Source organism: Hesperophylax consimilis, chromosome 29 (genome assembly GCF_061612785.1).
Source record: "Hesperophylax consimilis isolate HC1 chromosome 29, BYU_Hcon_1.0, whole genome shotgun sequence".
In the NCBI taxonomy this organism is placed as follows: Eukaryota; Metazoa; Arthropoda; class Insecta; order Trichoptera; family Limnephilidae; genus Hesperophylax; species Hesperophylax consimilis.
This window is the reverse complement of record NC_142864.1, coordinates 13,983,248-14,007,635: the sequence shown is the minus strand read 5'-3', so window position 1 is coordinate 14,007,635 and position 24,388 is coordinate 13,983,248. Positions and strand designations below refer to the sequence as shown.

Below are 24,388 nucleotides of genomic sequence, written 5' to 3'. Positions count from 1 at the left end.
TACGTCTTGTAGATGTCGTTCAATGATTTAATTGAATTCAATATTGATTTGGTTTTATTTTTATACAGGATTTTCCAATAAGAGGTGTTATTTTTAATAGCCCGCTATTTCGGTAGATGTTACTTTTGAAGCTGTCATTTTTTAACATTTGACAAGTAGAAACTACGCCATTCATAAAAATGGAACACTATACGCTTTAACAACGCATTGAAATTATTAAAATTCACTTGAGTGAATCAAATGCAAATCATCTTGAGTGATGAGACCCATTTCTACCTCAGTGGCTTCGTCAACAAGCAAAATTTTCGCATTTGGGGCTCGAAAAACCCAAGAATTATTGTTGAAAAGCCTCTTTATCTTCAACGTGTGACTGTTTGGTGCGGTTTATGGTCCGGAAGAGTCATTGGACCTTACCTTTTCGAAAATGAGGCTGGAGCAACAGTTACGGTGAATGGATTGTGCTATCGAGAGATGATTAATGATTTTTTATGGCCGAAATTGAATGGTATTGATCTGGACAACGTTTACTTTCAACAAAACGGCGCTACGTGCCACACAAGCAACGAAACCATTGATCTTTTACGATTGAATATCAAAATAACACCTCTTATTGGAAAACCCTGTATTTTATCAATCACAATTCGTAAAGCTGCTTTATCATTCATTGTCTTTAATTCCCGTAAGCTTTTTTCCTGGTTGTCTTTGGAACTATAAAATCACTGACTCTTTCTTTCATTTAGTATAATTAATACTGAAAATTAATTGCTCTTCAATATATCAGAATGAAATTACAAAATTCAGCGTTGTTGAATCTAAAACAAATAAATGGAACCTTTAAGTAATGATGTTATGATTACGAAACTCCACAAAATAGTGCCAGATGTTCCGAGTTCACAAATTAGGATCACGATAAAGGTTTTAGCATATCATCTGCATCTTAATTTTTTTTTAAATTTAATTCTTTATTCTGTCTTATTTTTTTTTTAATTTGCTTTGGTTAAATGGGTATTGATGGAAACGTCTTTGAATATTATCTCTGATGTACTACGTCTTTTTCAGCTTCCTCTCCTGTTTTCATAATATCTTTCGTGGATACCTTTGACTTTCTAAATGGTAACCGTGTTGTGCTTCCTCCTTATTCAACCAATATTTCGGACGACGTTACAGTATCCACCATCAGGGAGGATGTGTAGATTGTGGTGAAGTGCATGTTTAAGTATGTAGAAGTCATACCGTGTCGCGCGCGTTAATCCTCAAAGTTGGGTTATTTAATTATAATAATTATTTAAATTGATGTGGTTTTCAGCATTTAGGTTTGGTGTAGACGTCCAGTACCAGATAATCCTCTTAGGTCCGGTATTTCAATAAAGTAATTAGTTTTTAAATGTTTGTGGTTTTCGGCATTTAGTTTTGCTGTAGCCAGCCAGTTGTCCAGTACCAGATACCAAGAACTATTAAGCTAAGCCCCGTCTCTCCAGCTGTCTAATTTCTTCAAAAATGTTATAATTATCGAACAATCACAATTTTAATTTATATATAGACAGGAGGCACTGGGTGAAACCTCAGGACCGTAGTCATCTTTAGGCATGCTAAAACTAGCATACCTAAAGATATTATCTATCTATATATATGTTTGATATTATCTTTAGCAATTGAAGAATTAAACCTGGGTCCTAAAGAACAAGATAACCAGAAAACCATTCGAAGCAGATCTTTTCAGCATTAGAACGAGCCATAAACACAAGTCGTTCTCAAGCGGAAAATAAATTTCAACGGTGACAAATAGTTATCACGTATTTGGCTTGTATCCCGACTATGCACCTGTACCATAGGATTCTCGGAACCTTCAGATTACCATTCATGTCACCATGGCATAAATCCCTGCCCATTGAAAGAAGAAAAAAACAATGCAAATAAAACAACTTTTCATTTTATCTTTCCGCTGATGGCGCCAATTTTTTATAAGTCAAACGATAAGGATTGCACTGATATCCGTAATCTTTGCACTAATATTTAATAAGTTAATCGATAAGGATCGCACTGATATCCGTAATCTTTGTATTTACATTGAAAACAGGTATGAAGAAATTTGTACGTTAATTTCTACGTGAATAGTTCTGGAAATTGGATTTATTTATATGTTGTCATGACACAAGTTTTTACCTTACCTATATCAATTTCATCTTAGTTTGTGAAGGGTAATATAGTAATATTGCTATCCTTTGAAAAGTCTGTGCATCATTATAACAAATCATGTTTTTTCATAACAAATAACCTATATTTTCAAGATTACAAAATGTTGTCACCACGTTTTAAAGATAAAGATAAATCATTAAATATATGGCTGAAGCTTCGATATTTTTCAATGTATATATTTTATGTAATGTTAACATTTGATGAGGCTATAAATTAAAAATTCACGTGGCGTGATCAGACGGGTTGAAATGAAAGCAAAACGTTTTTTTTTTCTCATTTCGTTTAAAACTAAATAGAGTGATGGGTCTGATTTATTTGTACCTATCCAGTAATTGACCAATTTTCTGAAATATTACACTTTTTGCACAAACAATTTTTATAACAATATTTTTACAATTTTTCAAACTCTTGTATAACAACATAAGGAATCTATTACCTATCTGAAAACAAATACCCTTTAATGGCCAATGACGGTAGGTATGTGGTGACGACTGTTTCAATCTCTCGATTTTCTGCATATTTTACCTCCGTTTTGCCTGGGTCATCGTTCAAATTAGGGCGTTGTAAACCACCATCAAGGAACCCAATTTTCATAAACACCTCGAAGAAAAACATATTTCCATAAGTCTGTTTTCTGTAATTAAATCAGGAACGTTGAATTATTATTTATTTATGAGAATACCAACTGATCCCAAACGTCTGAAGCCAGTGAGACTATGGCATCCATAATTGAGGTATGTTGTGGGGCTGAAGGTAAAATTACCTGATTATTCTGATCTGGTCAACAAACAAGGCTAAAGCGATTTCAAGCAACGTGTCAATTTTGAATTGCGGTCTTACACAAGAGCGATACTGATAGTTTATTCCATCCTGAATTAATACATTTTGAAATATCACAAATTTATGAAATAAAATTTATTTGCCCACACCGAGAGTTGAACTCCCTCCGGATTGCTAGTCGAGAGCCTTACCGCTCGACCACAAGGCCGTCGAATTAGGAAATCATTGAAATTATGAAGTAACACCAACACAATAATCTACATTCATGAAATCAACAAACATGAAAATAACATCCACATAAAGATGAGGACTACAAATATGGAGATGAATATATAATAATGTAACACCCATACGACAACCTACAGATAAAAAAAATCGAACATAAGGAAATCAAAAAACCTGAAAAAAACATCTACAAACTTGAAGACGAGGAAACCATGATGTAACACCCACTCAAAAACCTACAGATAAAACACCAAGATAAAGAAATCAACAAACATGAAGATGAGAATTACAAACATGAAGGTGAAGATATTACAATGAAACACCTATACCACAACCTACAGACAAAAAAATATGAAGATTAAGAAATCAAAAAACATAAAAACATGAAAAAAACATTTTTACACATGAACATGAGGAAATCGTGATGTAACACCCACTCAACAACCTACAGACAAAACATGAAGATAAAGAAATCACCAAACACAAAGATTAGACACCAGAAATTCCCAGTGAGGAGGACTGTGAATTTACAATTATATTAAAATACAATAATAATAAAATTAAAATACCCAACAAATGAACAATACAGGACGTGGGTTGTCAAATCTGCCAATGTTTCTCCGTATTCAATATCCATTCAGTCTGCATTTATGATCTGTATATCTTTATCTATAAACTGCGGTGTAGATTCTGGGCACTGAAGTAAACAAGACCATTTAATGGCTATTGGATCGTAAATTCCTTCATGCCCTATCCATCTCCGAGCAAAATAATTATTGCTCGAGCCATCTTTACATCTTAAATATAACGGCGATATTAACTGGACCGAGGTGGGAGGATGAACAGCAATTCTAACACTCCATCTTAAGATGGTTATTAAATGTTCAATCATTATTTTGTGCAAAGTAGTGTACCCAACGGAAGATACTATATATTTTTTACTATAGCACAGTCAGTTAGTTTTATAAAACGTTTTTATTTTTCTAGATGATGAATTAGTAACTTCCCGAGGGATCTCTCTAGAAACAATCAAGATTTTAGTAATACGTACAACAGAAATAATTAAAATAAATCCTAAAGAAAGATCGATTTTCTAGGCCTGCTGGGGTAATGTCGACCGTAGATCCGTCCATTACGCCGGGCCTCGCGCCGAAAATTGTTTTTACACGACTTCATCACTTATGTCGTTTAGATTCCCACTTTATTTAAGGGATTTGATAATGCATATTCAACCGCAGGTCTGTTCAATACGCCAGGGCCGGGCGTAGCATATTTTTGTGCACGGCTGCTTCACTTACGTCGTTAACATTCTGGGTATCGTCTCGTCTTAAAAGAATCATCTTTGGAGGTCAGCTTTCTTCCTTTCATGCTACGTGTTCTGCCCAGCGTAGACGTCCTAGCTATATTAATGTCGTTATTAACGACTCTTCAAATAATTGGCATTATGACAAAATTACAATAAGTTGTTTTTTTTGATTTTTTAACTATATCTTGCAAAAATTGACGAAATAAAAGGAATTGGACCACGAAATAATTTTTTTGTCAAAAAAATATACAAAAATAAGCAGATAGTACTCGGAATAAAAATATACAAACATAAGCAGATAGTACTCGGAATAAAAATATACAAACATAAGCAGATAGTACTCGGAATAAAAATATACAAACATAAGCAGATAGTACCTACTCGGAATAAAAATTGTACATATTTATGGTTGGTTTAAAAACAATGATTAGCAATAATTTCCAGATATTTTTGTCATTATTTTAAATATTTACAAAATCATGCAGAAACTTAATCAAAATTTTAATCTGTATTTTTAGTAATAAATCAGATATGAATGTAAATATATTTATCCATTGATTTCCATATTTATTCTCATTCGTGTTCTATGTGTAAGGCTCTTGACTTGAAATCAGTCACGGGTTCAAATCCCGGCTTGCACAAGTAATTTTGTTCGTAATGAATTTGTGTTTTTTGTAATTAATTAATTAAAAATAATATCGTATATTTGCGACAAGCTCCAGAATGGAACATACTGTCACTATCGCTCTAGTGAAAGAACTCCAATAAAAATTTTAACGTTGCTTGAAATGACTTTAGCCATGTTTGGTGACCAGATATGAAGAGCCAGATACTTCCCCACGGTCCTCTTCTTTCTTTCCCTCCCTACTATCGTCAGCCTCACAACATACCCCAGTTGGGGATGCCCTAGTCTAACTAGCTACAGGCGGTTGGGACTCTTGTGCGGATAAAAAATAAAATAAATAACTAATTTCAATTAATAAATAAATTCAATCTGTATCAGGAATATTCAGCGAATATAAATCTATTAGAAATCTGAACATAGAAATCGTAAGAAACATATTATATACAGGGTGTATCGGCACGTACCCGACAAACTTTAACCAGCTATTCCTTAGCACATTTGGAGTAAAAAATGTTATGGGCACTTTGCTGTCAGGTAACATTTTTTTAATAAAAAATGTATTATTCATATTTTCACCACATGTCACCAATGTTTTATCCTTTGTCAAAGTTTGAAAACCCATCTGGCAATATTTTGTTCGAGTTTCGTTGAATAATGTACGTACGTACCTACGTTGGCGCGCTTTTACAATCACAACGAAATGGCACGGCACCATTCGTCTCATTTTTAACTATTATTATTTAGTGTGTACGAAAGAGCGAGGACACTTTTTAACACACTTGCCAATAACAGCTCTTGAACACGAGAAACAATGCAAATTACAGTGACGGAGTGTGGATTTTTTATTTATTTTTTGTTTTTAATGGAAAAAAAATGTTACCGGACAGCAAAGCGCCCATAACATTTTTTTACTCCAAATGTGCTGAGGAATAGCTGGTTAAATTTTGTCGGGTACTTGCCGATACACCCTGTATATATATTTTTTCAAATGATATTAAATTTATTTATTTTAACGAATATTTTGAAAATAAATATCAACATATTCAGAACCAATGGTTTCTTCAATTTCTTTGGCTTATGAAGTATAAATACCATAGTTTTAAGCAAAAGGCTTGGCTAAAAAAGCTCAAAAGATTTGGTTAAAGAAGGACGAAGCGCAACACGGCATAGTAACCCAAAAATAAACCTTGGTAACCTTAGAAGATAGATCTTATGAATCTTTGTTGTAAGCAAGTATATTCATGCAATATTTGTAAAGCGCCCTTGAAGTGGTTGTCTGAAACCGGTCGGGTCGGAAAGAAATGCCAATGGAATAAAGTTCATATTTGGTTTATTAATTAGTTTTATTGTACTTAATTTATACTAAAGATCAGTTGTTTCACAGAAATTCACATGTGACAAAGTCATTAAATGGCAATTCAGCAATTTTCGATAGAAAGGTCTCCGTTAAACGCCGATTCTAGACGCATTTCTACCTTCGATTAAATTTCAATAAGATGGCAAATTTAAGAGGAAGCCACAAGCCAAAAATTTGTATATTCTTGGTATACCTTATATTGTAGTTAATAGGCATTAAAATCGCTTGACAAACGGAGTCTAGAAACGTTCGATTTCAAGCACAAAACTGTTTTTTATTTATTTTGTAAATAATTTTATAAGAAAGCAAAAAAGTTAATCAAGTGAAACTGTCACAGATAATCTTAGCTATAATACCGTATTTTTTAAAAGTTGTTTCCTTTAAGCGTTCATAAATTTCTATTGAAAAGATATTTTTTTCAGTAGTTTACATTTATATATATATATATTTTATTGAGTAATTCATTTTTTTTATTTGTATTCTACTCAAGCGAAACGATAGGAAAACCTTCATTTTATCTGAAGCATATTTTTTGGTATTCATAATGTACACCAATTCGTTATAAAGATTAATCAAAATAGTGATTTAGCAGTAACCTTCGCCTTAACAACATGATAGTTGTCAAAATTCCCATTTTGTTCAAAAGCTGGAATGGACGGATTGTTTCACAGAATTTGAATCATTCATCCAATATTATGTTCAAGTTCTGTTATTTTTTTGTGAGAAGCAACTGGCCAGTAATTATAAAATAACAAAACTTGAATACAAAATTTACAGAACTCGAAAATTAACTTTAAAATTTGATCCTTTATAATCCTCCTAACATCCTTTCAACTGACAAATTTGAATTTCTGAGAAACAACCCGTTCTTATTTTTTTTCAATTATATACTTTAATTAATCAAATTTACTTGTATCATATTTTTCGATAGACAGATAGTCTCGTGAAGTTAGCCATTGACAGAAATTTGAATTGCAAATTGGCGTTCCGATTGACAGAAAGCACACTTTCCCGCGCAAAATATCTCGAACTCTTTGGCACAGTTCCAAAATGAGGGTGAATCATGGAATATGAATGACATTATTTAACAAACTAAAAAAATAGATACTCCTACTCAAATGATGTGTTCAGATCAATGGTAAAAGAGATGTAAAGAGGAAGGTCTGCATCATTAAGAAATATTAAGTGCCTATTTTTTGTATGAACACCAATATAATACAGGGTTTTCCAATAAGAGGTGTTATTTTGAATAGCCTGCTATTTCGGTAGATGTTACTTTTGAAGCTGTCATTTTTTGACATTTGACAAGTAAAAACTACGTCATTAATAAAAATGGAACAATACACGCTTCAACAATGCATTGAAATTATTAAAATTCACTTGAGTGAATCAAATGCAAATCATCTTGAGTGATGAGGCCCATTTCCACCTCGGTGGCTTCGTCAATAAGCAAAATTGTCACATCTGGGGCTCGGAAAACCCGAGAATTATTGTTGAAGAGTCTCTCTATCCTCAGCGTGTGACTGTTTGGTGCAGTTTATGGTCCGGCGGAGTCATTGGACCTTACTTTTTCGAAAATGAGGCTGGAGCAACAGTTACGGTGAATGGATTGTGCTATCGAGAGATGATTTATGATTTTTTATGGCCGGAATTGGATGGTATTAATCTGGATAACGTTTAGTTTCAACAAAACGGCGCTACGTTCCACACAAGCAACGAAACCATTGATCTTTTAAGATTGAATATCAAAATAACACCTCTTATTGGAAAACCTTGTAGTAAATTACTCACCTTTTGGGTTAGCAACATAAAAGGTTTTTTTTCAGATGATTCTGTCTTTCACCCTTCAAAGGTGTTCTAGGCCATCATTTTAAATTATGGATAGAGGGATGGTGGATTTATATATTAATTTTAGTTCAATGGCAAAATTTTATAATTATATGAAAGATAAGGGTCGAGATGTTAATGGAAAACACCGTAAATACCTAACCTAACCTAAAATAATATTGATGTAATTTAGCTAATCTAACCTAAAAGGTTATTTACTGAGCGTAGCGATGTCCTGTTTAAAGTCGACCATTTATCATTTCATCTGTCTGTTAATTTATTTTTTACGTTCCGGTTCCGGATCAAGATGGTGGCCTTGTTGGATATTACCTTTTAATTCCGCCAGAGTTCGCGTGATCATGCCCTCAAATCGGAATAATAAATATTATGGTAAGTAACAACCGTCCTGAAAAACGTTTGAAAAAGAATTATTGTTGAGATTCTGACATATTTTTGGATAGATTGCATAATTAATTATATTCCATCTATTTATTTAAGAAGAGTGTTTGTGACCTGCATGTCTTGCGGGCGGACAATGGGTGGGCGGCGTGAATTTTTATACAAATCTACAGTTTTATTCCGATGAAATTTTGCATACTTGACTGTCAAAGCAAAAAGAGGAGTCTACATCAAATTTCTAAAAATTTTACCTGAAGCCCAAACAATACCAGGGAATTGAGCTAGTTTAAAACATTAAAAAATATTACGTAACGACATTTAAGTACCTACTTAAAGATCTTAATGATTTCAGAGGATATTGATTTATTAAATACGAGAAAATTAGAAACATAATTTTTAAGATACGAGGTCTACTGTCAAGGAACTACTAGTGTAGTATTCATCACGGTCCTGCATCCATTTTGCAGTTGTAATCTAAGCATAATCCGAAGACCAATTTATACATAGGAAGACCCAAAACCCAAGATCCAATAAACATAGGTTTTATATATTATTAAATACAGGGTGTTGGCTGGTAAAGTTCAAAAAATTCGAGAGTTGATTCAACATGATACATAAAGAATACTACATTTTAAAATTGACTGTCCCGAATTACTTCAATGTATCAATATCCATGTTCCCAAAAAAATTATGCCGACATTTCTTACCTTTTTACTTCAATAACACCAGAACACTAGCTTACCAAAATTCTCCGATTCCGAGACTTCACAATCTCGAAAACAAATATTCTGATCTGGGTGATATATTTCATTTGAAATTTAATCAGTATAAATGTTGTATATTCTATCACTTTTATTCTTCTAGACACAAATAGACCTATGTACCCATATAACTTCTCCGCTTCTACTATTTTGTTTTGTTGAATCTTTTAAATTCAATTATATGCGTGAGGATTCATTTTTGCCATTATGTTTACATTCTTCTTTATTGTATTAATTTTTAAGTTTTACTCTGATACAAAATGCTTGTATTTTTTTTAAAGAAAAGCTTACTAGGGCGTGTAATAAATAAATAAATAAACATGATGTTAGAAGTAAAAAATATTAATAAATTCGAAATTCCGTTGTTTTTGTTCCCATACAAAAAAATTCATGGAAGAACATGAAAGTTAAGATTAAGATTGCTCGTATACTTTTGTGCATGGTTGCTTCACTTACGTCGTTAATATTCTGGCTTTATTTTAGGGGTTTTATGATAACTTGTCAAAATGACAATTCAACACACCTATTAAAAGTATTACAAAGTTATGAAAAGTGTTAATGTTTCATCACTTTTAATGACTTAATAACACATTTTATAGGTGTGTTGAATTGTCATTTTAATGAGTTGTCCGGTCACCATTGTACATATATGTTTGGGTTAAGGCGATGCACTACGTAGTAATGCAAAATCATGTATTTTTGGTTTGAAAATTTTGTCGCCTTGAAATGTTTAAGATGCTTTACTTAAATACTGCGAGTAGAATACATCTTGGCCTTTGAAATAATCGAGTAATTTTATTATTATTATTAAAGTCTTTTTATAAGCCTAGAAGAAAATAATGTATAATGCCTATGAAAACTGCTTTAAAGTTCAAAATCTCCTACTTATGAACCCATTTTTAAATATTATTGTATAATTTGGCAAATTATGTTATTTATAAAATGATCGGAAAAAATTAAATATTTATGCCTGAACATCCACAAAATTAAATAAAAGTCACTTTTTGGGCATGCTTTTTCCTTGCATAAATCAAAACAGGCGGAAGGTGTTAAGCGGGAATTTAAACCTTATCGCCATCTACTTAAGGGGTGTTATTGATAACGGCTCGATTTAAAATATTACACGACTTACAAAAACTTAACCGAAGAATGTTATTTTCTCCGTACAAATAAATCAATTTTTGTACTTTAAAACCTTGAAATTTAGAAAAAAAAGTATGTTAACCTTTTTGAATTGTTTTATCATGTAGAATCACCTCCCGAAATTTGTGCAATTTACCCCCGGACACCCTGTATTTATTTTATTTCATATTTATATGCAGAGTTATTATTAAAATGCTCACATGCTGATGACGAGAGATCAATTTAATGGGTTTTAAATGTTTTTTTTTTAAATTTTTTCGCACCTCAATGTTATGCCAAAGTATTTTTTTATGTTCTTAGATAAGACATGAAATGTAACTTCTCAGAACATATACCTTTACTATACAGCAAAACATTTATTTGTTCGTCAGGCTATAATCAGGGCGGTGACTCGACAGTTGATCCCCGAACATTTGGCCCCTCAGACAGTTGATCCCCCGGACAGATTTTCCCTCTGCCAGTTGATCCCTCTGCCAGTTGTTCCCTCTGCCAGTTGTTCCCTCAGACAGTTGATGTCTCTTACATTTGATCCCTCGAGCAGTTGATCCCTCGGACAGTTGATCCCCTAAGGGATTATTTCTTTTGTAAGTCCTCATTGGAAAATAATTACGCAGAGGGGATATACAGCCGTACAATAAAGTCGATATACTTATACCTGCAGGCGTCTTGAGTGAAAATCCGAAATGATAAATATTTTTAATATCAATAATGCCGTGTCCCCGAAGGTCTTTGACGTATCAACGACTAATCCTTTAGGGGCCAATTGTCAGTGGGATCAACAGGTAGATAGATCAACTGTCCGAGAACTGTCTGTCGGGGGATCAACTGTTTGCGGGCCAACTATCGGGGGGGCAACTTTCGGGTGATCAACTCTCATAGAATCTATCACGGCAATCATTTGTGTGTATTAGATCGAATTTCAAGTTGGTACATAGATAGATAGGTAGGCATTCTTACTATCGACCTAGTGAAGTACAAAATCGAAACATTACTGTAAATGACTTTAGCCATGTTTAGCGACTAGATCGGAATAGCCTGACACTTCTCAAACTTTCTCTTCTCCATCTTCTTCCCCTCTCCATACCCATCAGGGGATGCCATACTCCCACTAGCTCTGTGAAGTTGGAAGCTGTTTATTTAAAATTTTATGTTGATCGGTACCGCACAACAGTCCCAATCTAGACAGTAGAAATCTAATCAGTAGACTATGACATCCCAAATCGAGGTATATTGTAACTTGACGGAGACGGGAAGAGGAAGGTGGGGAAGTACCTGGCTATTCACAGCTAGTCCCCAAACATGGCTAAAGCCATTTCAAGTAAAATTTCGATTCTGAATGTTAGTCTTTCACCAAGGCGATACTGAAAGCATATTTCACTCTGGAACGTTCCGATAATATACTATACCGCTACCTCTGGATTTGTAGGCGAGGATCGTAACCAATCAACCACAGAGGCCGTCTGTTGGTACGGCATTCACAGTTCAAGTTAAAACTCTAGCACAGAGAACCCCGGCGTCATTAAATTTGTATCTTAAATTCGTCATTATTTTTCTCAATAAATTGTGAAACAACACAAATTAATTAAAAATAATTAAAATATTGAAGACAATATTAGTGATTTCTAAACGAAAATCTGAAACAGAAAAATCAGAAAAGGAAACGGTCACATCTGGGACTCGAACCCAGGACCCTTGTCTTTCCGTGACAGTGCTCTACCAACTGAGCTAATGGGACCCTATTCCCCTCGGTCACTTTTAACTGTATCATACTTCGAATAAGAACTGCTAACATTGTCTTCATTTTTTCACCGCACATTTTTATTTTTCTGTTTCAGATTTTCGTTTAGAAATCACTAATATTGTCTTCAATATTTAAATATTACAATTTGAGGTCTTACTCAATAAAGTTATTCCGAAAAATAAACAAAAATAATTACTTGTGCACTGCGACTTCTGGATTCGTAGCCGAGTATAGTAACCACTCAACCACGGAGGCCGTTTATTGGTTTTGTATAACTCTAGCACAATGATTCCTGGCATCATGAAATTACCACCATTTTTTTTCTCCGTGAACTCACAACTTGTAAAATATGTAATTATAATATTCAATATCTAATAAGATTATATATTACGTATTTTTTGTTTAATTCTGTGCTTTCGCTCCTTCTATACAAAAACAGTTTAAATCTTAACCCATCTTGTTCGATTTTGGTAGTCAAATTGTTCATTTTTCTGAAGAGTTCAATTGTCGCATAAAAATCGATGTCTCTCTTAAGGCGATGCCATACGTAGTAATGCAAAATCATGTGTTTTTGGTTTGAAAATTTGGTCGCCTAGAAATGTTTCAGATGCTTTAATTAAATACTGCGAGTAGAATACATATGGGCTTTTGAAAAAATCGAGTATTTTTTAGATAAGTCTTTTTATAAGCCCAGAAAAAAATAATGTAAAGGCCTATGAAAACTGCTTTAAAGTTCAAAATCTCCTACTTACGAACCCATTTTCTGTTATGATTTTATTGTATAATGTGGCAAATCAAGTTATTTATAAAATGATCGAAAAAAATAAATACATTTATGCCTGAACATCCACAAAATAAAATAAAAGGCACTTTTTTGACATGTTTTTTTCTTGCATATATCAAAACAGGCGGATGGTGTTAAGCGGGAATTTAAACCTTATCGCCATCTACGTAAGGGTTGTTATTGATAGCGGCTCAATTAAAAATATTACACGACGTAGTGCATCGCCTTAACCGAGATAGTTAGAAATATTAACCAAAATGTGTTCGAAAGATAAAACACCAAGCTTTATATTTAAATATAGAAGTTAACCACAGAAAAATTAAAATATACACCTCTATGAAATCAAAGACTTCAAACGCAATTTTAATTTTTTTGGAATATTTTACTAATAATTAGTTTGAAGCGGCAAATAAGTGATGTAACAGTAACTATTAAAAAATATTTGTCTAATAAAATATATTTTATTAGACAAATATATTTTAATTTTTAATTTTTTCGAATATTTTACTAATAATTAGTTTGAAGCGGCAAATAAGTGAGGTGACAGTAACTATTAAAATATATTTTATTAGACAAATATATTTTAATTTTAAATTTTTTGGAATATTTTTCTAATAATTAGTTTGAAGCGGCAAATAAGTGAGGTGACAGTAACTATTAAAATATATTTTATTAGACAAATATATTTTAATTTTTAATTTTTTGGAATATTTTACTAATAATTAGTTTGAAGCGGCAAATAAGTGAGGTGACAGTAACTATTAAAATATATTTGTCTAATAAAATATATTTTTGTGAAATACACATAAATTCTCAGTCTTTCTGAGGGCATCTTTAAGAAATGTAACGATCAATACGCCAGAGACCTGAAGGGTTAACTATTATGAAAAAAATCTTTTAGTATGTCTCACTAAAAGTTACCATTTTGAACAGCTGTTTTTATTTTTTCATTTCTAGGTCAAGCTAAATATAAATGCATTGAGTACCTACTTCTAATTTATTCAAACAGACTAGACAAAAAAGTGCAAGCCCGTGCCAAGTTTGTCTAGGTTAATTTTTTTTAAATTGCCTTATTTACTTATGAAGAAAAATTTTGAAAGGTCAGATTCTGGCATTTCTTCGAGTACTAGAACGGAAATTTTTTTATGATAAACTAATGTTTATAACACAAGGTTTTTATGCATAGCACAAAGGATAACAAATTATGATAAGCATTTATTTTTACTCGGGAGATATTTTCAATTTGTGTGAATATTTCAGGCGAGTAATTAATCCTTATAATATTTTGGTATTTTTTGACGTCAAAATAACACGAAAGAGAGCTTTTATAATAAAGACGTGTCTGCGCTATGCACAATACACCCAATATCTGAAAGGTTAAACTTGCTCTGGCAAAAACCCGCTTGTGCCTGAGCAGGTTTCTTAAAACTGTAAAGCTTGTTGGAAAGATTGCCAAAGAAGACTCGATTATCATTACGATATTTAAATATTTTAAATATTAAGGGGAACGGCACCGAGGCCCTTTCCATGCAAAACTTAATTTCTCCACCAAACTGAAAAATTATTTCTTTTACCCAAAGGGTGTAGATTACAATTAACTCGTGCAACCGTTCCTCTTAAATACTAACGGTCTTACTAATTAGATAATTGGACGCTCATTGAATATTGACCTGGTAAAGCCGGCCTTGAGCCTGCATTAAGACTGTTTTAACCATATAAACGTCGCGGTAATAAGTTCAGTTTAACCGCTTTCATATTAGTAAGTAGGTAAATGTTTAGTCAAATTCAAGAAGAACATCAGGCAACAAATCGTTTGTACTTTAAAGCCCTCCGAACTATTTGAGTTTCTGTATTTAAGCTTTGTGTATTGTTTACACGATGGTCATTAATGTGCAGCAAAAACAAAGTTGGTGACAGAACTGATCCCTGTGGGACGCCAGAATTAATCCAATGTATTGAAGATGTGAGTATTAGCAATCCTCTTAACAGCTTCTCCTTTAAAAAATTAAAAATCCACGCACTTATGTATGCATCATTGGAAAGTCCCTTAAATGGCAATAATGACAAGCACTGTCATAATTGGTCAAAGACCGTTCCCGAACATGCGTCAAAAATGCAAGAACACTACTGGATAAGTGGTTCCGCCAAATTCGAAAAGTCTGACGTTAATAATATTGTTACCCTCTAGTTATGGAAGCAGCTTTTCATTGAGAGCGCGTTTCCTCGCCGACAGAACCGACGTGATCATGCGAGAAACTTACTTTTTTTTTTGACTAAGATTCTGGATTTTGTTGAAAGTCGTTGTCACTTGGCAATTTTGACAGTAAAACATTTTTACTGTCAAACAAATACTAAAATGTGTTTTTCAAGTTACTGTCTCTGATCGTTGAGCCTTCTTGTGAACAACGCTGAACATTTGTTTCTCCTCATTGCAGAAAGCCCGCCTGGCCCGAATCCGCATCGCCAAGGCATCATCAGGCGCCGCCTTCGTCTCCAAAAAGAAGGCAGCTGAAGCCAGATTGGCAGCCCAGGAGTCGGGCATAGAGCTGGACGATGGAGGGAGAGAAGAGGACATCTTCGAACTGCAGCATCACCACCTGCTCAGGTGTCTCGAGAAGACAACGGTAAGAAGTTGCTTGATAGCATAAGAATGTATGGTCTTATATCTAGGAATAATGGAGAAGGGCTAGTTTGAAGATAGGTTAGGTGAGAAGATAACGACAAAAGAGAGGAATGTTTGAATTGTGGTTGATCCTCAGAAGAATTTACTTGAGATAATTAAGTCTAGATAAGTAAAGGAGAATTTTACTAAACTTTTGAAGAATTTTTGAGAAGGAAACACGGAAAATTCTTCAGGAGGCATTTCAGGAAAATTTCGTTGAGGACAGGTTGTTTCAAAGAATTTGAATAATTCATCAAAGTTAGTATTCAACTTCTGAGATAAGTCAAAATAATTACAGAACTTGCATTTTCACTCCGAAATTTGATGTATTGTTCAAGTTCTGTGAAAAAAACCGTCCTAAGAGAATTTGGTGAAACTTTCGATGTATTGTAGGAATTTTAGGAATCTTGAGTGGGTAATTTTGTAGAATAAAATCTCGAAAGAGAATATCGGGAGAATTCTTGAGTATGGTGATCTAGAGAATTCTTAAGACTAGTGTTCGGAGATTGGGAAGGAAATTCTGCAGATTTCTTTAGTTGTGAATTTCGAATTAATCTCGGTACAGGATTTCTAAATAATTCTAATTAAAAAAATTGCCGATTACGGTTACTCATTTTAGGATAAGATATATTAAAAGGAAATAGAAATAATTTTAAGTCATTGTGATAGTAAGTTAGTTATTAATTCCAGTACCTTAGGATTTAAAAAAATCATGGATATGTTACGGACAATTTTAAACTCCATAATATATCGCACGAGTCCACGTGCAGCGAATAAACAAAACAATAAACTTATTTGTTGTAAAGGGAAGGATGCAATATTATCAAGGCAATACAAGTCCATATTTTGGCAAGCTTTCAAAATAGTTCAATATTTCCTAAGGCACTCTATGTAAGGAGGGTATTAAGATATAATATGTTCCTTTGTATGTTGCCTTGAAAGAGAGATCTTATTTATTTTTCTTTTAAAGAATTCTTGTACTCACTTTTGGCACGTGGAATTCTTAGAATAGTGTTTCACAAAACGATGATGGCAGAAATTTCAAACAGAGTCTAGGTTTCTATAACACATTGTGTTAAATTAACAGAGGTTATAGTCCATTGCGGTGTTCTAATATCAACCCTGATTGAAGCGAGATATGCATTTTATTTTTTACTTATATTAACGTGTTTTAACAAACATACATCATAAGTAAGTGGAACATTGAAAGAAGAAGACATTACAAGAGATGGGAAGGCTGACAGAGTTATTGAAAGAAGGGTAAATGCAGATAACTCCGTTAGTGGAGGACCGAACGCGGTTGGCGCCAACACCTAACTGTCTAAAGAAGCGAAGCTAGCATTCCACAATTGAGTGCTTGGTACCCACCCTGATGTATACCAGTGAGGTATGGAACTAGCACAAGAAGGATGAAAGTAGTCGGAATGCTGTAGAAATGGGATCCCTGAGGAGTACGTGTGATAAAACCATGTACGATCGTGTGAGAGATGTGGAGATCCGCAAAGAATGCTATGCTGATATGAGCGTGATGAATAAGATTAAGAAAAGAACGCTCAGATGGTTTGAGCAATTAGAGCAAATGACTGAAGAAAGGAATGTAAGGAGAATATATGAATAGTAGAAGACAAATCAGGGACACCCGAGGAAGACACGGCACGATCAAGTGAGTCAGAATAATAGAAGAATATGTATGAATATGAATGAGACAAGGAGTGTGTGCCAAGACCGAGTTATTTGGAGGTCTGTCCTCTCTGCATACCCCTGTGAGAGATCGGCGTAATGGTTAGTTGGTTAGTTATTAAAGAAGTTAAAAATGTTAAAGAAATTATGATATTGAAGACATGCAAAAAATTATCAAAGCTTACATTAATATTTTATTTATTTATGAGATATGTTATTATAGCCTTCTTCTAACTAGATTTCGTGCAGTTGGGCACAGTGACATATACTATTTCTGAACTTGCTAACTTACTGCATGAAATCTAGGTACAAGTGTGAACTAAATGATATTATTTTAGCATTTATTATTTTAGAAAGAATTTTGAATTGAATAGTTTTAGTTGGTATATGGAAGGTAAAGCAGGGCTGTATTAATTTTATTTGCAGAGGAAGGAAGAATGGAAATATTTTGAAGCAACACCTTCCTATGTGAAAGTCTGCACATTGACATACAAGATGGCCGCCAATTTTTAAATTATAAATGTTCAGTTCTTATCTAGCCACACACGAAAAATATTCCAAATACATTTACGCAATCTACCGCTAGGGGCGCTCTTTCTATTATGTTCCATTATTTACATGGGAAGGTTTTGTATGAACGCAGTACATGGAAAGCTAAGATCCCCGAGTCGTATGTGTGGTAAAATCATGTTTAATCGAATCACGAATGAGAAAATATGCGTATTCATGAAAGGTTTTATTTTATTATTGGACATTTAATGTGTTTTAACAAAATTTTCTCACACTTCCTACTGTTTTCGTTATTTAAATTTTATTTTATTATGTGGGTAGATTTCTCGACTAGAATACTATTAGCTAAGACACCCTTCCATTTTCACAAAAGCTTTGACTGGTAGAAAAGGAACCTTAGTTCTGTTATGTACACCACGCATGCCCCCCTAGCGGCGAAAACTACAATTAATTATCGACGCGTGCTTCAATTCAGATAAAACTCAAAAAAGATAATAAATCTCAAGAGAATTAAAAAATGCTAGTAAAAATAGAAAAATATAAGGCCCGCTTTTGCTGGTTATTTATCATTTAATCATAATGTTATCAACAATGGCGAAACCGGTCCTTATTACAAAACACAGTAATCCCTCGTTTACTCTTAGGTAGGCCACAAATTACGCTATACGTATCGTGGCTTTGTCTATTTCAGCATATCACTCGCCATACGCTACCAATGCGAATGCTATACCATGAAAATATAGCGTGTTCTGTCACAGGCTTTAAGATCGCAAAACCCTGTAATCAGTTGGCTAATTTAATACTATATTTTATCAATACTTTCATAAACGTTTGGTTCTATGATAAATACAGAGTTTTTTCTTTGTAATTTTAAGTGTCTTTATGAACGGCTTATATTGCATTAAACCTATGGTTTTATATTGACTTATGGTTTCATTAACCGCGACGCGTTGTAGGAATTCAATTATCGCGAATATCGAGGGATTACTGTCCGTACAAATATTAATTAGTAAAGAATAGGAACTTATTTCTAATGTCCTGGTTTAGCTTTCAAAAATTTCTGCATCATTACAGTATTATATTAGTGCATTATTACATTAAGTTTATGAAAAAAAAACTAATTACATAAATCAGTTATTTATTGCCCCACAGTGGGGTTGAATAAATAAAATCTGGTCAAAATATGACTTTTTTCTAAAAAAAATTTTTTTCATGTTAGAAACATTATTTTTTGTTTGCTTTTTTATTTCTGGGATGATTTTAGAGTTGTCAACGCCACACAGAGACATAGAACAGATAAATTTAGCGAAAGGTACTTTTTTAAGGTACTCAGAAAGTATGGTATTTTTCTACTTTTGGGGTATTAAATCAGAACCTTCCAATATAAATGCTGAGCACTGTAAACTTGTTCAGACGGTGTAAACTGGGGCTATTTCTAAGAAAGCGTAGATCTGTAAGTGTTGACATCTAGCGATGTCAACTGTCTGTAGATATTTACGTAGGAAGGCTTTTGCTCAATGCCTTTAAGACAATATTAGAATTTAATATAAATTAAGGTTTTTTTTTCAAGATGGCATCTTTTTTTCTATTAGTTTTTGCTCATATGAAAGCCATCAAAATGAACATTATATAAAGAATTGCTGTTTTCAAGGTGGCATCTTTATTTTGATTTCTAAGTCTGTGTTTAAAACTTTTCTTTGTCGGAGAGCATCATCTGCAGAGAAAATGAAGGCACCGACACGAATATGGCGGCATTGTTATTTTTTATTTTATTTTGTATACTTTTAAATACCATCAAGACGAATTTCATGTAAACGTGGGCTATTTCCAAGATGGCGTCTTTGTTTTTGTCTTTATTTTGATTTCTAAGTGTGTTTTAACAATTTCTCTGTCTGAGAGCGCGATGTGTAAGGAAGTCAGCCATTTTGAAACCCGCTCTCCCTTCAAGGACCATCGGGTAGCGACGGTGAGCACCAGTACTTTATTTTAAATGTCTGTTTGTTTGTTTCCGTTAATGTTTTTTGAGTGTTTAAATATGGGTTGGTTTGCGAATTGGAACACCTTTGCACCTTGGTCTCTTATGAAAACCTGTGTCGACATTGGGGTGCATTTTAAGAGGTATTTCAAACACAGTTATTATTACTATTGTAAATATTATATATGTATATGTACCACTTCCAAGAGGCTTGTAGTTTTTTTGGAGGTGGGACTAAGGGAGCATTAAATGTAAAAATTATATAAACTGTCAGCTCAGTGCTCTGTGGTCTGATGGGTGCACAGTTTTGTGAAAACTGTTTATTTATTTATGGAAAAGTCTCAATTTTCCGGCGTCAGTGGACTTGAAGTATATTATGAAGCTGGATGCAGTGAAGGGGAAGAAAGAGATTGATTATAAACCATCTTTAGATCTAGTCACAAAACAAAGATTAAATCATTCCAAAGAAAGTTTCAATGCGAAAGCTTGACTTTCGTTAGGTGGACACGGAGAGAATCAATGACTTTGGAATGAAGACCAAATTTACCTTATTTTACATTTTCTTTAAATTCTGGGATCCCGATTCGCGATATCTGGATCCATAGCAAAGTAGCTTACCATTACATCATGGAGATTATGGTGTTTTTATAAATAAAGTGATGAGTTAAAATTAACGGTATTTAATCTAAATTATTTTTTAATGAGTTTTTTCATGTGCAGATGAATAAGAAGAACTTTAATTCAAAAACAGTCTCCTTTCAAACAAATTTCAAATGAAGTGTAATAATGATGTGTTTGAAATACTCGTAATGTTTAAGTTGCCCCAAATTCCTTACACATGTGATTAACGAAGAAACCAAGTAGAAAAATATTTAGTTCACAGTAATTAATAAGTATAAATAATAAGCGTTTTCGATCCTGGTGGTAGGCTTAGATCTGGCATTTAAAAAGGTATTTTTATATTTGTTAGATTTGGTATATTTGTAATGTTAATTATAAATGTTTAGAGGCTTGGCGCTTTGTATAAAAACGAATTTTCAGATAACAAAATGGCTGATTTCCCTCCATATCCCTTTTATATTCATTTTGTAGCCATCAAAATATATATTTATTAGTAAAATAACGTGGAAAAATCAATTTTCGTCATACCTAAGTGTCATCCTTTTAATAATAAGATTTGTTTATATTGCTAAACTCTTCCAGATTTTTTTTATTTTATGATTTTTGTAGCAGTCTTTTCAAAATTAAATCATTTTTCAAAATACAGCTATTTGTCTTTTGTATCAGCTTGCACTTTTTTCAAACCGTTTCACTCTTCAAAAAAAGCTTAATATATTGGTTTGTGGCATTTTTTTGGCTTTTCATGTCATGTCTCTTAGGTATTTTAGGCGAAGCAAACATTCCGCTGTGGTGCTAAGGTAAGTGAACATGGTAAGTAAGTAGTAAAGACGTGCTTTGAAATGTCAAAAAATGCTAGAAACCCCTTCAAAATATATCACCTGCACAGGAGTAGTATAATATATCAAAGTGGTTTAAAAATTTCATCAAGCATTATTTAAGATAAGAAATTGCAAGTCAACTAAGGGCTCTTAACTAAAGTGACAAATTTTTGTTTACTTTATGTTTCGTATTTTAGACGTGTTTTCATAAATTTCGTAATTTTTTTCGAAATTTCCAAGCTTTTCACGGATTTCGTAATTTTCCACGTTTTTCACGCTTTTTCACGATTTTAGGCCCCCATCGCTCCGCCCTCTGTGCGGTGCCAGGAGCCGCTGGTTTTAAGGCGGGCCCTCCCCCGGAGCCCCCAAACTGAGATTAGGGCGCCCGCCAGTAGATGATCGAGCCACTTTCACGTGTCAGATGTAAACCCACCATTAGTGTATCGAGCTTTCGCGATTTATTACACAGTGTGGACCCGCCTTTATGTGGCCTTTTCCATTATGATTTGCTTGCACGCTCTTAAATTAAACGCGTTCGTAAATCAGCAAACAATCAATTTAATAGCCAATCTATATTATTTCGGAAAGTACTAAATCTAAAATATTAAATGAAGAATAGTAAGCTTATAATAAAAAGTGACCTTTGAAAAAAGAACGTGAGTTTTTTTCGGTAAAAATAAGTTGACCGTCTTAAAACACGAAGCGGACCAATGTGCGATCTTCACAAATAAAAATAAATGTTTTCATATATTACCAAAAAAATATTTTTTATAAAACTTTCAAAAACTCCAATACTTTCTCAACACTATTCGGCAATACCTTTTGTAAGGTGAAAGAGCCCAGATGTTACTCTCTTCACTACCATCGCACAGTATTTGCTTGGTCTATGATTGGTAACATGCGATTTGTGTTGGCCATACCATAAACTTCGACAAGAGACCGAGCGTCGCATATACGCCTCGGATAGTTTTGCCAAGAGCAGAACAGAGAGCAAAATAAAAACTCTTAACGGTCACTAAAATCGAGACACGAATGCTAAAGCATAAATTCACGTCTGACGTATCTTGAGAATGCGTTCGAAGTTTTCTGTACAGCACATTTTGTCATTAAATGTACTTACTTCGACGTTATGTCGTGTGTAGTGTTAATCTTTATAATGTGGCTTTAAAATAAATAAAAATATGTACTTATTTAATTCGGAGTACAGCCATTTGTAACGCGCAAATGGAAAATTAAAAAAATATACACAAAAGCGTGCAAGTTCATTAATATATGAAAGGCCCAGTTTGATGCTTAGCGAAATAACCTAACCTTTAATGTTGTTACGAAAATTGAGAAAAGGCACCTTGGATCATTGCTGTTTATTTAATTTGTCAAACATTCATTTAACTTACACACTTTTATCGGTAAATTCCAAATAAAACATGTTTTATTTACCTTTGTGCATGCTTCAGAACGTTAACATTGTTTATAGCAAACACGTATTTACGATAAAAATGATTTCAAGAGAAATCTAATATCTTGTTCATATTAGAAATGAAAAAGTCTCGCTGTGTGTTTTTCTAGCCAATGACAATTGCCTTGGTAACAATGGCAAACACTGGTTATACTTTTTTTAAGTTTTCGCTGTCGATAAAAAAGACGCCGGGAACTCTTTAACGTACAATATGAACAAGACTGCACACTGGTCAAAATTTGTCCAAAATTGATCAAAATAAATACAATGTCATCCAAAATGCCAAAAGAAATCATTGAATGTTAATTGTCCTGCACGTTTTGATAGTCGAGCACATACTTACGAGTACAAAAATGGTTTGAAATATAAATAAATCCAAATTAACAACTCAAAATAATGTTACAGAATTGTTACAAAGTATCGAATTTTCCTTGGTAAATCTGGATTATTGGCGGTTCTTGAATATGCTATTTTGAAACCAATAAATTTAGCTAAACGATCTCAAGAAACCATAAAATCGTATTGAAATATCAGCTTAATGGTCGTTTGCATATCGTTTTCAGTCTGTAATTATCCATTATTAGATTTCTATTAAGCCGAATGTAAATACAAAGTTTACAAATTTGTCTCCGTTACGCAATAATTCTAAATGCGCAATGTGAAACTCATGTTACTTTGTCTATGGCAGTCATACGCAACCATTTTAACAATTGATCCATTTCAATTTATCAATTTACCAATCCCTGTGACGCATTTCATATATAAAATTGGGTCAAGCAGTGCTTATCACGAACTCCAATTAAATTAAGTCATTTGTCAGGGTAGCTAAATGCATCTACGTAATCCTCAGCCAATTTTGTCGTGTTGGGAACTTTCACCGAGGCAGCCGTAAACTTTTTTATACTCTAATGAGCACTTTTCACCACAATAAAGGAAAAATTGAATCGATGGTTGCGCATTACTTATTCACGAATCCACTTCTAGTCTAGTCTAGTTAGATTTTCCAAAAATACGATACTTTGTATATTGAAACATTTTTAAAGACCATTTACAAAATTTTCGATTGAGTGTAAAAAAATCTTCACCAATTTTTTGTATTAGATAAAACTTGAATATATTATTATGTGTTTGCTGTTCACTAATCACTGTCATTAACATTTGTGTTTGTGTGTTTTATCCTGAATGTTTTGATTTTTCCCTTTTGTGTTATTATTTTGTGTGGTATTTACATGTGTGTGTATATTTTGACCCTGTAAAAAATCTGATTTGAGTGTGTTATTTTTTTTTTAATTTTTAGATAAAGTTTCACCATGGTGTGATTAGTGAGATGTCAAAAAGATAATGATTTATCGAATATTAGGATTTTTTGAAGTGTTATGCCTGTTCTACGCTCATGTGCCACCTCTTTACTCTCATACTTGGATTAGTTTTGGTTGTGGTGTAACTGCGTTTTCTCATTTTCAGTTCCCCATATGTCTACGGTGATGGTTTTACTCAGGTACATAAAAAACGGATACGGGAC

The 24,388-nt window shown here is 33.3% G+C and overlaps 1 protein-coding gene across 2 annotated transcripts in view; it reads left to right on the top strand.

Annotated features, from left to right (window-relative positions):
* Positions 1–24,388, top strand: part of Shal (Potassium voltage-gated channel protein Shal) — a 291,546-nt gene that overhangs the window by 210,446 nt on the left and 56,712 nt on the right. For both annotated transcript variants that reach the window (XM_089649351.1, XM_089649350.1), the window contains exon 4: positions 15,580–15,768. In XM_089649351.1, coding sequence (XP_089505477.1) covers positions 15,580–15,768 — 189 coding nt within the window. The remainder of the gene's footprint in view (positions 1–15,579; positions 15,769–24,388) is intronic.